The sequence below is a fragment of the Castor canadensis genome, chromosome 9 (assembly GCF_047511655.1).
Source record: "Castor canadensis chromosome 9, mCasCan1.hap1v2, whole genome shotgun sequence".
NCBI lineage: Eukaryota > Metazoa > Chordata > Mammalia > Rodentia > Castoridae > Castor > Castor canadensis.
Genome location: NC_133394.1, coordinates 93,476,811 through 93,492,788, shown reverse-complemented (window position 1 = coordinate 93,492,788; position 15,978 = coordinate 93,476,811). Strand labels below are relative to the sequence as shown.

At 35.9% G+C, this 15,978-nt stretch overlaps 1 protein-coding gene across 4 annotated transcripts in view; it reads right to left on the bottom strand.

Annotated features, from left to right (window-relative positions):
- Positions 1–15,978, bottom strand: part of Cdkl2 (cyclin dependent kinase like 2) — a 40,340-nt gene that overhangs the window by 10,163 nt on the left and 14,199 nt on the right. For 2 of the 4 annotated variants that reach the window (XM_074041992.1, XM_020182902.2), the window contains exons 6-12: positions 14,206–14,345; positions 11,876–11,964; positions 9,720–9,855; positions 8,035–8,327; positions 7,428–7,521; positions 2,385–2,508; positions 2,045–2,151 (exon numbers count right to left, since the gene is read on the bottom strand). In XM_074041992.1, coding sequence (XP_073898093.1) covers positions 2,045–2,151; positions 2,385–2,508; positions 7,428–7,521; positions 8,035–8,327; positions 9,720–9,855; positions 11,876–11,964; positions 14,206–14,345 — 983 coding nt within the window. Of the gene's footprint in view, positions 1–1,367; positions 1,494–2,044; positions 2,152–2,384; positions 2,509–7,427; positions 7,522–8,034; positions 8,328–9,719; positions 9,856–9,961; positions 10,267–11,875; positions 11,965–14,205; positions 14,346–15,978 lie in introns of those variants that run through there. The other 2 variants (XM_074041993.1, XM_074041995.1) reach the window with 2 other exon arrangements.

The following is a 15,978-nucleotide window of genomic DNA, read 5'->3' as shown; positions in this document are numbered from 1 at the left end:
CAAACAGAAAAAGAACAAAGGATTAGAACAGCAAATAAAAATATTGAACAAGTGTGAAGGCAGCAAAGGCCTTTCTTTCATTTCATGAAACTGGATGTGGTTATATCAAACCTTTCTGAAAGTATTTTGAGCAACAGTACACTTACAATGAGCAAAGGGAAAATCCTGCAACATTAAAATCCATATGAAATTTAATTTTAGAGGTATACAAGGAATTTATTGAGACTTTATAGTTCCCAAATGCATCTTTACACAACAGGAATTTGTTCAGTTTTGACTCAATGTTACTACTATAGAAACTGTCAGGAAGAGATAAAGCAAAGCAACAGCAGCAAACCCTTTCCTCAGTATCTTTGGGTAACTACCCGTATAATCTGTGATCCTCAACAATACTATTTCTCTTGCTTGTACAGTTCTACAGAACTCTGAAAAGGTAAATATAGAAAAAGCATCCTGCAGGTGGTACACACCTGTAATCCCAGCTACTCAGAAGGGGGAGACAGAAGAAGCATGGCTCAAGATCAGCACAGGCAAAAGATAGCAAGGCCCTATCTCAAAAAACAAACTGTACAGGGTGGTGTACATCTGCAATCCCAGCTATTTGTAAAGCGGACGTAGAAGGATGGCAGTTCAAGATCAGCCTGGGAAAAAGCACAAGACCCTATCTGAAAACAAACTAAAAGCAACAGGATTGGGGGTGTGGCTCAAGTGGCAGAGGTCCTGCCCAGCAAGCATAAGGCCCTGAGTTCAAACCCCAGCGCCACCAAAGGAAAAAACAAAAAAGAAAAAGCAGCCACGTGGATAAGGAGGCAGCATACAGGCACTGTCTACAAAACAGAAATTCTTTGATAATGAGAAGGAAGAACTAAATTCCAAAACAAAAGTTGCCTTGCTTCAAGCAACACTGAGAAATGCTTGAAGAAGTAAATGGAAAGTACAAGTCGCACCCAAGGTTTGTAGTTAATTATGGTTGGCTCAGGAGACTTAAAGTTTTCAAATTTTCTTAGTGTAAAAATGAATGATATGGCTATTGTTGATATAAAAGTACAAGAAACATTCATATTCTGAAAAGCAAAAGGGAATTATAGAGAAAGATGACTGTATGAAACAGCAATCGTTTTATTTATTTATTTATGGGGGCAAAAAGAGGGTTTGAACTCAGGCCTCTTGCTTGCAGGCACTCTGCCACTTAAGCCATGCATCCAGTGCCCTCCCCACCTTTGCTTTAGTTATTTTTCTAGAGTCTCATGGTTTTGCCTGGGGCTGGCCTCAAACTACCATACTCCTACCTACCCATCCCATGTAGCTGGAATTACAGATGTGCACCATCACACCCAGATTATTGGTTGAGATGGGGTCTTGCTTACTTTTTGCCCACGCTGGCCTCGAATCGCAATCCTCCTGATCTCCGCCTCCAGAGTTGCTGGGATTATAGGTGTGAGCCACTGTGCCCGGCGAAACAGCAAATCTTTAACATGGATGAAATGGATTGTCTTGGGGAAAAAAAATGTCAAGGAAACGATTCATTTTGAAAGAATAAAAATAATTCCAGAGATTCACTCTTTTAAAGTTAGATTTATAACTCTGAAGTTAATGCAGTGAAATACTACAAACTGGCACAGACCTATTGTTCTATAAAGACCACAGCTAGACTATATACACACACACACACACACACACACACACACACACACACACACACACATACACTCTCACACATTTTAATCTGTAAAAAATGAATTACTGCCAGGGGTAGTGACATATGCCTGTAATCCCAGCATTTGGAAGGCTGAAGCAAGAGGATTAAGAGTTTGAGGCCAGCCAGAGCTACATAGTAAGTTACAGGCCCTATATGTAACAGGGCCTGTAACTATATAAAACAAAATTCAGCAAGCAAAATCCTAGGTCCCATCAAAAAACCTACCCAATTCTTAAGAGCAAATTTTTCCTAAAACACAGTTAAGTCTGAGAGCCCATGACCCTAAAGTACATCAACAATAAGTCTGTGGGAGCCGGAGTTCCATTGCAAAGAATAGTTCTGTACCTGATGCAAGGCAATACTGGGGGCGTGCAGGTCGATAGCAGCCAGAGAAGGAATTCGAGATTCTAAAACAGTTTTGTTCTCTTTCTTTATTAGCCTAGAACTTCGAGCTAGATAAAAATAACCATAAAAACAATGAAAAAATTAGGCATTTTGTTAGTTTTTCCCATTCCAGATTGTCCCTCAGTATGGGCTCTTACCCTTAAAGAAGTATGCACATATTTACCTACTTCAATATGTAAAGTTACTATAGATTTTTGTTTTTTAAATTATGTTTATTTAACATGCAATTTAAGTAACATAAACACAAAGGTTGAAAAAAGCAAAAGCATCATCAACATACCTATGCCTTCCAAGGCTTTCAGTTCAGGGAGATGGTTATAGTTTAGTTCAGGCAAGCGGACATCCGCCTTGGCACACTCCCTTCCCTTCTTATTTGCCTGAAGGAGGCTCTTTTCAGTAGAGACCTAACCATCAGAATGGTTAACACAAATACATTAGCTTACAGGCAAGCTAGGCTTTCTTTCTTTTATAACTACTATGTTCATATCCTAAGATTTGCAGATTTGAAGGGCTAGAATAATTTTTTAAATTGAAGGATATTAATAACACAGAAAACAATTTCAACCAATTACTTTAAACCTCTTCTTCACAAAATTTATTAAAATTGCTAACAAGTGGAAAACCTGATTGTTCTGCATTTCTCCTACCTCTGGCAACCTCCAGTGTAAGTCCTGGCAAGCAGTAAAAGGTTAAAAGATAGGCACAGATCCCCTGGTCCTTCAGGCCAATGAGGCCAGGCCTACAATACTTTTCAGGAAATAGTTGTCATTATTTACCTTAATTTTGAACAGTGTATATTCATGTGCACTGTCACATCTCCTCCATTTTTTTTTTTTTTTTTTACTTTCTTAATACGATCTTGCTACTTGTTTTTCTATAGGTGTCCTTAGTCGGCACAGAATACTATCTTCCCAGGAATTGTTTATTAAGTAAAATCAGTATAGCTTCAATTATTTTCCTAATTTTATTATTATTGCTTCCTAATTTATAAATTCAGAAAAATAATAAAGCAAGAAATAGCACTGTGATTTTATGAATTTGAATTTCCTTTTTTTTTTTTTTTTTGGTGGCACTGGGGTTTGAACTCAGGGCCTCATGCTTGGTAGGCACTCCTATCACTTGAGCCGCACCACCAGCCAAATTTTATGAATTTGAAATCTTATTCATTTAAGAGTCATAGAAATCCTATATTCTTTTCCACATTTTCAAAACAAGTGGCACAGAGAAATTATATGATTTGCTAAATGAAAAAAAAACTATGTAGGATGAAACCATATATGTGTGTATACATATGTTTGTTTATATAATGAAATACACACACAACAAACACATATATAATGATTCACATATAAACCCACTGGGTTTCCTTAATGCCTCAAATTTAATATTCTGTGAAATATGTCACTCTGCCAGGGAGACTTTAAAAATGCCGTAGTGACTTGAAACTCTAAATACAAAAGAAAATTAAATTAAAAATGAATTCAAACTACCAGATTTACCCATTCAAAGAGCAACAAATAAGACACACAATATGTTTACAATTATATATTTATTCACATCTTAGAATCGGGCATACAGTATGGGACAGGTGAGTTGATCTTTAAACTAGAAGTTGAAGAGTCTAGGTTTAGCTCTGCCTGCACTAATTTTATTAAGAAAAGACTCCAGAGGGTCTTCTCCAACTCACTAATCTTTGCCACCTTTCTTGATTATCTTTCCAAAGAAGAACAACAGAAATAGGATCTAAAATTTTCAGCAAGCATTGATTATGCAGTGCCTGAAAGCAGGTTAATATCAATTCTGGCAAAATTGCATTGAGCTAGCTTCTTTGAAAAGCTTTGTTAATTAAAATAATCTTCCAGAGCAGACCAGGATTACAAAACACAAATAACCACAAAGAAATCAGTAGGGTATTATCAGAAAGGAAAGCACTATGAGCAGGGAAATTATAAACTAAGAACAACTAACAGAGAACCAAACACAGTTTTCAAATCATGACAGATACACAGAATGACTTTTTTCAGCTCTGAGGAAAATGAGAGTAAAGAAATTTGTGGAAAGACATGAAAAAAATGCTCACCATCCCTGGCCATAAAGAAAATGCAAATCAAAACCACACTAAGATTCCACCTCACTCCTGTCAGAATAGCTACCATCAAGAACACCACCAACAATACATGTTGGCGAGGATTCAGGGAAAAAGGAACCCTCACACACTGCTGGTGGGAATGTAAGATAGTACAACTACTTTGGAAAACAGTATGGAGGCTTCTTAAAAAACTAAACATAGATCTGCCATAAGATCCAGCTATACCACTCCTAGGGATATACCCAAAGGAATGCGACACAGGTTATTCCAAAGGCACCTGCCCACCCATGTTTATTATGTTTATTCACAATAGCTAAGCTATGGAAACAGCTAAGATGCCCTACTACTGATGAATGGATCAAGAAAATGTGGTATTTATACACAGTGGAATTTTATTCAGCCACAAAGGAGAATGAAACTTTGTCATTTGCAAGTAAATAGATAGAACTGGAGAACGTCATCTTAAGTGAACTTAGTCAGGCTCAGAAGGCCAAAAATCACATGTTCTCCCTCATATGTAGATTACAGACCTAAAACAAATGCAGAAATATTATTGGACATGGATCACACACCAAGGGGAGATTGTGCACGGAAGGAATAGGGAAAGAGAAGGAAACCTAAAACTTGAATGTGGTTGATGTGCTCACTGTAGAGGAGGGAATATAGTCATCTTAAACTGACAGGGGTCACTATGGGAAGGGGACCATGAGGTAGTGAAGAGATCTGGTAAAGACGAACCAATATGGGTTGCAATACATATGTGCATGGAAGCAACACAAGAATCGCTCTATATAGCTGTCTCTATCTCAAACTAGCAAAAACGCTGTGTCTTTCTTACTATCTCTTATGTTTTCTCTTTAACAAAATCAGAAAACAAGAGGACGGAACAGGTTCTGCCTGGAAGCAGGGGTGGCAGGTGAGGGTGGGGTGGCCCAAATAATACATACACATGTAAGTAAATGTAAAAATGATAAAATAAAATTAAAATTATATATATATATATATACACACATATATATAAAGAAATTTGTGAAGAGAATGGCAGACAGTGAATAATTGAAATACATCTGTGTAGGAAGATGGCATAATGAAACACAATGAAAAAAGCTGTTGAATAATACATGATAGGGAAAGAGTGAGGAATAATAATAGAGGGGGTTAATTTAATTAAAGTACAATATATTTACAGGTGAAATACCATGGCAACCCTTTTGAACAATGAATATAGCTTAAATAATATTCACTTAAATAATAGGAATGTAAAACAGGTCCTATTGACGGAGGGTATTTGTGGGAGGAGGAGGAGGGGGAATTGAGAATTACTGGAGGGTAAATATGGTTGATGTACTTTATATATTTGTATGAAAGTAAAACAATGAAATCTGTCAAAATCATTTTAAGTAAAAGGGAGGAGGATGAGAGAGAATGATGGTGGGGGTGAACCTAACCAAGGTACATTGTAATTGTAAGCATGTATGGACATGTCACAGTGAAAGCCTAAGTACAAGTAATATATGCAAATAAAAATGTTTTATAAAAAAATTTTGTGAGGAAAAAAATACTCCTTTGGAAATACATCCATACTTCCCTTTCTCTGTGAAAAGAATTCAGACATTTACCACAGTATGTGTATGTGTGTGTGTGTGTGTGTGTGTGTGTGTGTTGAACTCAAGGCTTTGTGCACACTAAGCACATGCTCTACCACTGAACAACACCCCTCTTGTCCCTCGTAAGCAGTTTTCACGTGCTAAACACTGTTTTAAGAGATGCGGTAGAACAGTGAGGAAAACAAAGCACAAATCATTGACTTAGAAGCTTACAGTCTATTGTGGGGAGACAGACAATACAATGGGAAAAATTATACAAGGGGAGGGATTAGAGAGTAATAGGAGACCAAATGAGTTACAATATTAAAGAAGACTTCAGATTATCTTTGATGAGGGCTAAAGAAGAGAAAATGCACATTTGTTGTGTTATCTGGGCGAATAATGTTCTAAAGCAGAGGAAATGGCAAGTACAAAAGCCCAAAGGCAGAAGTATGTCTGGCCATATTCCTGGAAAAACAAGGAAACCTGTGTGGCTGGAACAGCTCAAGAAAGAAAGTCAACAGCGACTGGATAGAGGAGTGGGGGACTCTAAAGATGTAGGACTTACTGGCCCTGTAAGGACTTTGGCTTTTACTCAGTGTTGAGAAGCCAGTGGAGGTTTTGAGAAGAAGAATAATGATTACTTAACTTTTAAAAGCAGCATTGTTGCTAGGCGCTGGGGGTTCACACCTATAATCCTGGCACCTCAGGAGGCAGAGATTCGGAGCATCACAGTTTGAAGCCAGCTGGGGCAAAAAGTAGTTTACAAGACCATATCTTGAAAAAAATGCATCACATAGAAAAGGCTGATGCAGTGGTTCAAGTGGTAAGAGTGCCTGCCTAGCAAATGTGAGGCCTTGAGTTCAAAACTCCAGTGCTGCCAAAAAATAAATAAATAAGCCACATTCTGGAGGCTATGTTAAAAATAATAATGCTCCTTCCTGTCTATCTCTAAACCCTGTACATGCTTTTAATGTTAAAATTTAAAATTTGACAGTATTTTGTTGTTGTTGTTGTTGTTGCTATTTGCAGTGCTGGGATTTTAACTCAAAGGCCTCATGCTTGCTAGGTAGGTGCTCTAACTACTTAAACCACTCTGCCAGTCCTTTTTTGTTGGTTGTTTTTCATTTTGCCCAGTCTGGACTCAAACTGCGGTCTTCCTGATCTCTGCCTCCTGAGTAGCCAGGATTACAGGTGTGAGCCACTGATGACACCCAGAGACAGCATGTTTTTAATTTGTTGATCTTTGACTAGACCATGAACCCCATAAAGAAGTTGATCTAGTTCCATTCCAATGTCTTACATGCAATAAATGATCAATAAATATTTGTTAAAATTTGATGTGGGTAAGGTAATAATATATTTATCTTCTCATTTACTCTTCAAAAAAAAATTGATCCACAAGCATCAAGTTAGAAAAACTTATTATGTTGTCAAAAAAAACTAAAACACCTGACATTGAAATAACATCCTTCAGACTTATAAAACTTAAACTTTTAGAATTCTACATTATGACCATGACAAACTGGACTGATACACACATAATTAAGGCTTCACGTTATGTCTACAAATACAACTCTTCACTTTGATATTTAATATGAACACTGACCAGAACCTGCTCTCCCACCACCGACAATGGTCTACTTACTGATGTGGTCAAGTTAATATTACACATTCCTGATGGAGAATGTTTATTTGGTTTAACAAATGGAATACAATACTTCTTAGTTTTCTCATCCACTCTGTAATCAAAAACAAGGTTTTTTTAAGTTAATCAGCAATAATTATTTTTTCAAGCACAAAACCAAATGATTGATCAGAATTTAAAACCTATTCCCAAATACCATGAACATAAACCTAGTGAATCATTCTACCATCTATCACCACACTCATGCTTCCTACTAAATAATTTACTTTCTTTTAAGTAAAATTCCTAAAGGGAACTTCTGTGTACCACTAAGTGCTCACAGCCATACCGTACAGCAACCATTTCTTTTATTATAATAATCTCCTTTCACATTATTAGCTCTTCGCTTTAGTTTAGACAACCCTACTTTCTTAGGACTCAGGAGAATTTTTTTTTTATCAAATCCTAGTAATTTTCATCACACAGGTCAAAAAGTTTTAACAGCCATCTGACAAGTATGACTAGCATCCAGAATTCTGAGAAAAAACAAATGTACATGAATTAGCAAACACTCGTAATTTACAAATATATCGTCAAGCAATTTTCATCTTATTTTCTAAATTCATACCTGTAACTCTGAACTGGGATAGTTCCTACTCCAGAAATAATACCGGGCGCAACTGCAGAAAGACTGTGTGTAAGTGGAGGAATTGCCGTAACTGGACTCCTGGTGTGATCCATGTGCGTATTGCTGCTGTCTCTGAGGCTTGTGGAAGACACTGCTTTGGTGTGGCTTGTCTCACTGTCACAGAGACAGCCAGAATTTGAAGCTCTGCCTTTTTCAACTTTCTCTCTATCAATTTTTGACCCTTTTATTTTAATTACTTTAGAATCCTTAATTTTGGGATCAGCATTGGTATCCTGAACGTTAATAAAAAAATGTGAAGATTGTTAATGGTCTGAAAAGAATGAAAAATCACCTCTTCCTATAAAGTACTTCTCACCCAGAGCAGAATTTCACAAGTATTTCTTTCTCATATACATTATCTTTATTCTACCTATGAAATTAAAATCAGAGCCAGGTCCCTATTCAAATAGTCATTGTGAAAATACAAAGAGAATGGAAATGTAATTCACACCAACTCTGATACATGTCTCTGTGTGTGTACATGTGTTTGTGTGTATTAATAAATTTCAGTAGAAAAAACATGGAAAAGGAATCAAGAATGCCTCTTTCACTCTCTATATTCAAGAGTGAGACAACATAAAATTGAAAACTTTTTTTATTTTGGTTCACTTGATGGCAGTGAGTTGGTAGTTGATCTGAATTATCTAATCAAGAACAGTTCTGGGTACCTTCACAGAAAAAGTTAACCTAAAATAGACAAATCTCAAATTTAAAATACTCTACAGAAAATTCTAAAAGCAGTATTTTTCTCTCCCATCATTAAGGAAGAAAAGTGGTGTGGTGTGTGTGTGTGTGTGTGTGTGTGTGTGTGTGTGTGTGTGTGTGTGTGTGTGTGTGTGTGTGTGTGCGTGCATTTGCTCCCATGTGTATGTCTAGGTGTTCTTGGATGAGTATGTAGAACTGAAGTTCTCTGAGGCAGCCACATGCACATTAAAGATCCTGCAGATTGTTTGACCATGGCTGAGAATATCTGATTGTAGAGAGATGGAATGTTATAGATGGGTGGCCAAAATTATTTTGGGCTCTTTTAGGCCCTTTAATTAGCCATTTATTTTCAACCTCTGTATCTGACAACATCCTTGTGACTATTAGGTAAAAGTTTTACAATGTATTGGTAAGCTTAGCAGACCTCTAGCCTACACCAGCCCTCAAGCTGAGAATGCTGTAATCTGAAACTTATAGAAAAGCTTTCCCCACTCTGCTGTAGCCCACCTACCTACGCGCCCAACAATGTACTTGGAAAATGAATTTATGACTGTCTTGTGACTATAAAAGTTTATGTAACTTCTTCCACAGAGGAACATGGCACGCAGGGTAACATGAATCCAGGTTCCAGAGCTATGGTCATTCATATTTGGCTCAGAATAAACTATTTTATTTCCTTCAAAGCAGAGCTATTATTTTACATTGTTTGACTTCCTGAAAAGTACTGTTATAGTCTAATACACATTAGGCACTCAAAACGTAATATATAAAGTTTTTTTAAAATAGGCAATTCTAATAGGGAAGGTTTTTTTATAACTAGGCTAAAAGTTAACAAACTTGCTCACTATTTAAAAAAAAACCTCTTTAAAAAAATCTTCATTTTTCCCCTCAAATTTAAGATTTAAAGCATGAACATTTACCTGTACCACAAGCATTTTTCTTTCTTCACCTAAGGAATCATCTTTTTCCTTTTCCTTCTTTCTGTTTTGGGATTTTTTAGTTAAAGAAGTATTCCTGGCATCTTTCTGTATTTTTAACTGTAGTTCCTGAGAAAATCTACATAAAAATGCATTTCTTAATAAAATAAAATTATATAAGAAAGATAAACCTAGAAGAAATGTGATTTTCAAGATTATTTTTATTGATTTATTAAACCAGTGTATTTTATTTAAAATGAGAAAAAATCATGCCCTAGATCAACAGTTCTGAAAGGGTGGTCTGTCAACCTTTGGGGATTCCTGAGACCCTTTCAGGAGGTCCATAAGTCACAGCTATTCTTATCTTAACATGAAAATATTGTCTTTCTCATCCTGTTAACATTTGCACTGATGATTGAAACAAACAAAAGCAATAGTGGGTAAAACTGCTGTTTCAATTCTTACCAAGAATTCTTACCAAGAATTGAAACCCTGGCACCAAACTGTCCTGGCAGTCACTGTGTTACTGCGTTCTTCATGGCCACACATTCTAATTTACAAAAAAACAAAATAAAATGCAGTTTCACTTAAGAATGTCCCTGATGAAGCAGTGATGAAGTATTAACTTCATTAAAGCTAAACCCTGGGACACATGTCTCTCTTCATATTCTGTGTAACAAAATGCATAAACACATTTTGTGAAATGTCTAATACACCTCTACTATGACCCAAAGTGCAATAGTTATCTTAAAAAAGTCACTTGTAGGCAGCTCACATGTGTAATCCTAGCTACTGAGATCAAAGCTCACATGTGTAATCCTAGCTACTGATCAAGAGGATCACGGTTCCTGGTCAGCCCTGGCAAAGAGTTTGCAAATCCCCATCTCCAAAATAATCAGAGCAAATGGACCAGAGGTGTGGCTCAAGTGGTAGAATGCCTGCTTTGCAAGTGCAAATCTCTGAGTTATGTAACTCAAGTGGTAGAATGCCTGCCTAGCCAAGTGCCAGGCCCTAAGTTCAAACCACAGTACTGCAAAATAAACAAACAAATAGGACTTGTTACCTCAAGGAAAATGACTTGGTAATATCTGTGTAAATGTTAAAATTCAAACTTTCATGCAAAAGAAATTAGAATTTTGTTAAACTTTTCATCTTAGTTTTCCAATAGTTAAAAAAAATTTGATGAGCTAGAATTTGATTTTTTTATATTATATAATGAGATATATCAACATTTTAAGATATGCATAACCCAACAAAACCAGTATTTCCCAAATGACTTAATGCATGGTGTTACAAAAATACACATGGGTGAAAGATCATTCAAAAGACAAGACAGTGGAATGGATATTTCCTCAACCGAGGAAGAGTTCATTGGTCTGGTTTCGGATTTCACAACACAACCAATATTTAAGAAACTTCCACTGCCAAGTTTTGGTATAGCATCAGGGTTCAATACAGAATCAAAGAATACCACAATGATCTAAAAAGGCTATTAAAATACTCTTCCATTTTTTCAAACTACGAATTTGTGAGAGACTAAAATTGTTTCATGTTTTTAACCAAAACAAATTGAACAGAGGCAAATATAAGAATCCAGTACCTTTTATTAAGCTACATATTAAAGAATTTTACAAAAAAAAATATATAAAGCAGAGTCACTGCTGTTCATGTCACTATATTTAGTTTTATCAACCACACTGATACCAGCCCCTGGGACAGCACTAGAGACTATGCAGCAGTACTGGTACCCACAGGTCTGGCACAGGAAGGCATTCAGCACATCAGCAGCATCATAGGACTTGGTGTGGTTTGAGTTTGGAAGAAACAGGAAATGGCACATTTGATATGTCATCAGCACCTAAAATGATGGCATCATGCAACTGGTAGAGCATAGGAATCAGTGATTCAAATGGTAGAAGTCAACACAGAGAAAGACAGGAAAAAAAGCATGAAGAGACTAACTACTTCATGAAAACCGTCAGTACTGGCTTAGTAAATGAAGGAGACCACTCTTGGAAGTACATTATTGCTATGGGTGAATGGGGGTAAGATACAGTTATTTGTAAACAAAAGGAAGAGAAATACCCTGTGTGACTGTTGTGGAAGCTTTACTTTTACCCTATGTTACCACAGTCTGTAAAACATGGATCACCACATACCTCTCAGCAAACCCATCCATCTGAAAGAAATCATGTTGTAGGAGCTCAGCACAGACAGGCCTTTTGTCTGGATCAACATGTAAGCATTTCTGAAAAATCAGGAACACATAAAATTCTTATTCAAGAAGTGCCTACAGCTAAAATTCTAAATATAGAAAATTTCTCTTTATAGTCAATTAATTTTAAAAATGTATAATCAAGGATAAAGAATAAAGCACAAATTCAGGACAAACCATCAATGGTTGCTAATATCACAAAAAGAAAAACCACCAGACATTCAGTGTCTCTAGATGGAAATACACAAACTCCTGTGAATTAGTCTTGTCAAAAAATAAACCTGACACATTAAACTACATTATATAGAAAGCTATAGGGGACATACAGACTAGTTGCTTCAACAAATTGCAAAATCTAAACAAAAAAAACAGATTAAAAGAAGCTTAGCTAAGCATTGTGGGGCATGCCATATCGTCCAGCACTCAGGAGACTGAGGTAGGAGAATCACGAATTCAAGGCCAGCCTGGCCTACAAAACAAAATCCTGTCTCAAAAAAAAAGAAAAAAGAAATAAGCCAGACTGAGAAAGACAAATATCACATGCTCTCTCTCATATCAAAATGTAGACTTTAAAAAAAAATAAGTATGACACAAAAGTAAAATCAGAGGGTGGGGTACTGTGTAGGGGTAGGAGCCAATGGGAAGAGGAAGGATGAAAGAAAAGGGTGAAGAGAGGGGTGAATACAATCAAAGTATTTCATACGTATGTATGAAAATATAATAATAAAACCCATCAACATTGTTTAAAGGGGGAAAGGGATTTAAAAAAGTAATAGAGGGGTGAATTTGATCAAAGCACATTACATGCACATGCTCATATGCATGTACGGAAGTATCAGTGAGGCCCCTTTGTGCAATTAATATGTGCTAATAACAAAGGGGAAAAGAAAAGACATCGATCATTTGCAATCTATACATGTCATTTGGATCCTAATTTAAAACTATGAAAAGAAATTATGTCAAAATCAATTAAAACTTGGCATATTAACTACATACCTAATTACATTAAGGAATTAATGTGAATTTTTAAAAACTTAGTTTTCTCAGAATGGAAGAGAAAGGGCCTAATCTGTAATTATTACTGTAAGAGGTCTTTTCCACAGATGATTCTGTTTTAACACAAGTTTTCACTATGACTCATTGAAACCCCTCAATGGCAATGAAAATAGAAGGACTCAGTAAATAGCTTTAAATGAACAAGATAAATTCTATGAATTATTTTTAAACTTATATTATATAAATGAAATTATATACCACGTGATATTTGCTTCAAAATATACCAAGAAAAAAAAGTTGAATGGACAGATTAAACAAGATTATCAAAAAACTTAGTAAGTGCTTAAGTGCTGAAGCTAGATGTCAGGTAAATGAGGATTTATTATACTATTATGCTTTCAATGTTTGAGATTTTCTATAATAAAATGATTAATAAGGTATTTTATTCTACTTTAGGGCTATAAGTTGAACTACAGTTTAACCTTTATTCCCTTGAAATCTCTTTATAGATAGATCATAAAGCTGGTCCCAATGAAATATATTTCATCTATTAGATTACATAGAAAAGTAGAAATATATTATTCTAAAAATCTGTTAAAGATAGTTATATATAGTTACATATAGTTATAAAGCGCCCTAAACTTTTTCTAATGAGTTAAAGAAAACAAAAAATGTTGAATAACTGTTACCTGATCCTGGTGTCTTAGAGATGTTTGTTTTAGCAGTAGCCTGGACAATTCTAACTAATGAGAACTTTTGAGCGAATAATGTTAAAGGGTAGACATCTAAGACAACTTGAAGCAGTGAAAACCTCCCTGTATCTTCCCCAGTTAAATACAAACAAAAAAGATGGTCATTCATAAATTGGCTTTAGTAAAACCAGTGTCTAAGCAAGTCTCTCTGACATTACTACAGATGGTGATCCTATGTTCCACTTTAATTTTTCCAAATTCTCTAAGCTTGTTTTCACTTCTTATCCTACTTTTCTTCCCATTTCCATTTAAACATTGTAAAATAGTTTTTATGTTTTGTGTGTTTTTAGATAAGAATGTTTTCAAAATGCTAGACATGTTTTCTAATGCATTTTAAAACAGGTAAAATGTTCAGGCTTTTATCTCTGAAGTACACACACACACACCCCAAATTCCTGAAACTGCTTCTTAATATACAAAAATTGTTGACCTAAAGGATTAACTAGAAAAAAAAAGGCAGAGAGAAAACTATATCTCCATAATATCTAAATTCCCTATCAGAAAATGAAAAGAAAACTATGATTACCTTTGCTAAATTTATCACAACTTCAGAGAGCTGAGGGTAGCGTTTCTCAAGAGGTGCTGTTTCCTTGATTTCAGGCAATCTTACTCCAGCAAACACAGGATTTTTATAAAACAGCTCCTGATGTCTTGGAATTAAATTACCTATAAACGAAAACAGCCCACTTCTCTGTCATACATGATACAAATGGTGAAGAGACAGGTGGTATGGAGTAGAGGAAAAAACAGAACACAGCTTATGGAGTTTGGAACTCTCTTAATATGTAAAATAACCAAAGATAGAGCTCTTACTGAAATGGCAGGATTTTGGTTTTGGTTTTTTTCTTTCTTTGTGTTACTGGGGTTTGAACTCAAGGCCTTGCCCTTGCTTGGCAAGTACTCTACCACTTGAACCACACCCCCCCAGCCCAGATAGCAGTCTTTAACACAAGTCAACTAAGGAAATTAATTTTGCTAACTCAACACACTCATTTTAAAAAGTTTATATGCAACCATGAATAGAATCAAAGTAAGAGAGCATAGGAAAAAGACAAAGAATGGTTTATAATTTTATAGATAGAAGTACTGCACTTCATTTCTCACAACAAAATGTATTGCACTGACAAAGAAAATGAAAATATAGTAATCTCATCTAAATAAATCAGTGCCTCCCTTTAAGAATTTAATTTTTGGGGCTGACAGAGTAGCTCGAGTGGTGGGACATCTGCCTAGCAGATGTGAGTCTCTGAGTTCAAACACAGTAAAACCGAAAAAAAATTTTTTTTAAATTTTTGGTCAACAGATTTTGTTTCTGTATCTGAGGTCATATTTGAACATTTTACCTTTTTCTCTACTTCAACACCTAACTTATTATGAAATATGTGTAAAAATACTACTGTAAGAAATCATATACAGTACATTTGTTGAATTCTTTTTTTTTTTGTGGTAATGAGATTTGAACTCAGAACCTTGCACATGCTAGGAAGATGCTCTACCACTTAAGCCTGCCCCCAGTCCTTTATGTTTTCATTATTTTTTTTTTGTTTGTTTGCTTGTTTTTGTTTTGGCAGCACTGGTGTTTGAACTGAGGGCCTCACACTTGCTACGGAGGCACTCTGACTACTTGAGCCACTCTGCCAGCCCCTGCCTTCGTTATTTTTCAAATAGGGTCTCACATTTACATCTGAGCAGGCCTGGACTGTAATCCTCCTATTTATGCCTCCTAAGTATCTGAGATGGCAGGTATGTACCACCACACCCAGCTTTTATTAGTTGAGATGGGGTCTCACAAATATTTTGCCCAGGCTAGCCTCAAACTGTGATTCCTCCAATCTCTGCCTCCAAAGCAACTAGGACTACAGGCATGAGTCACCATATCCAATCTTGAATTCTTAATTCAACAAAGAATTGAAACTTAATATTAAATAGTTAAAATACCCCAAATGTTTTCCCATTATTTCCATCTTCTGAGCTCTATATATGAACATGAAGTTGTTATTTCAACAAACTCAAGACTATGATAGTCTAGCTTTGAAATTCTAGGCAAAGCACTATATCAACAGAAGTCAAATCTGAGGCAAGATTAAACTACCTGGGAAGTATCTGTATCTCTCATCTTGAAGGTAAGGATGAGGCTAACAACTGCATTTCACCAAAGGCTTAATGGTCCAAAGATGGTAAGTGATTGCTTTCATCCTCTCTGCATGTGATTAACTGAATGTAAAAGTGCAGAGAAATATACAATCTCTGCTCTATTTCTTTTCTGTGAGGGGGAGGCAGAGGTGAGCATGATTAGGAA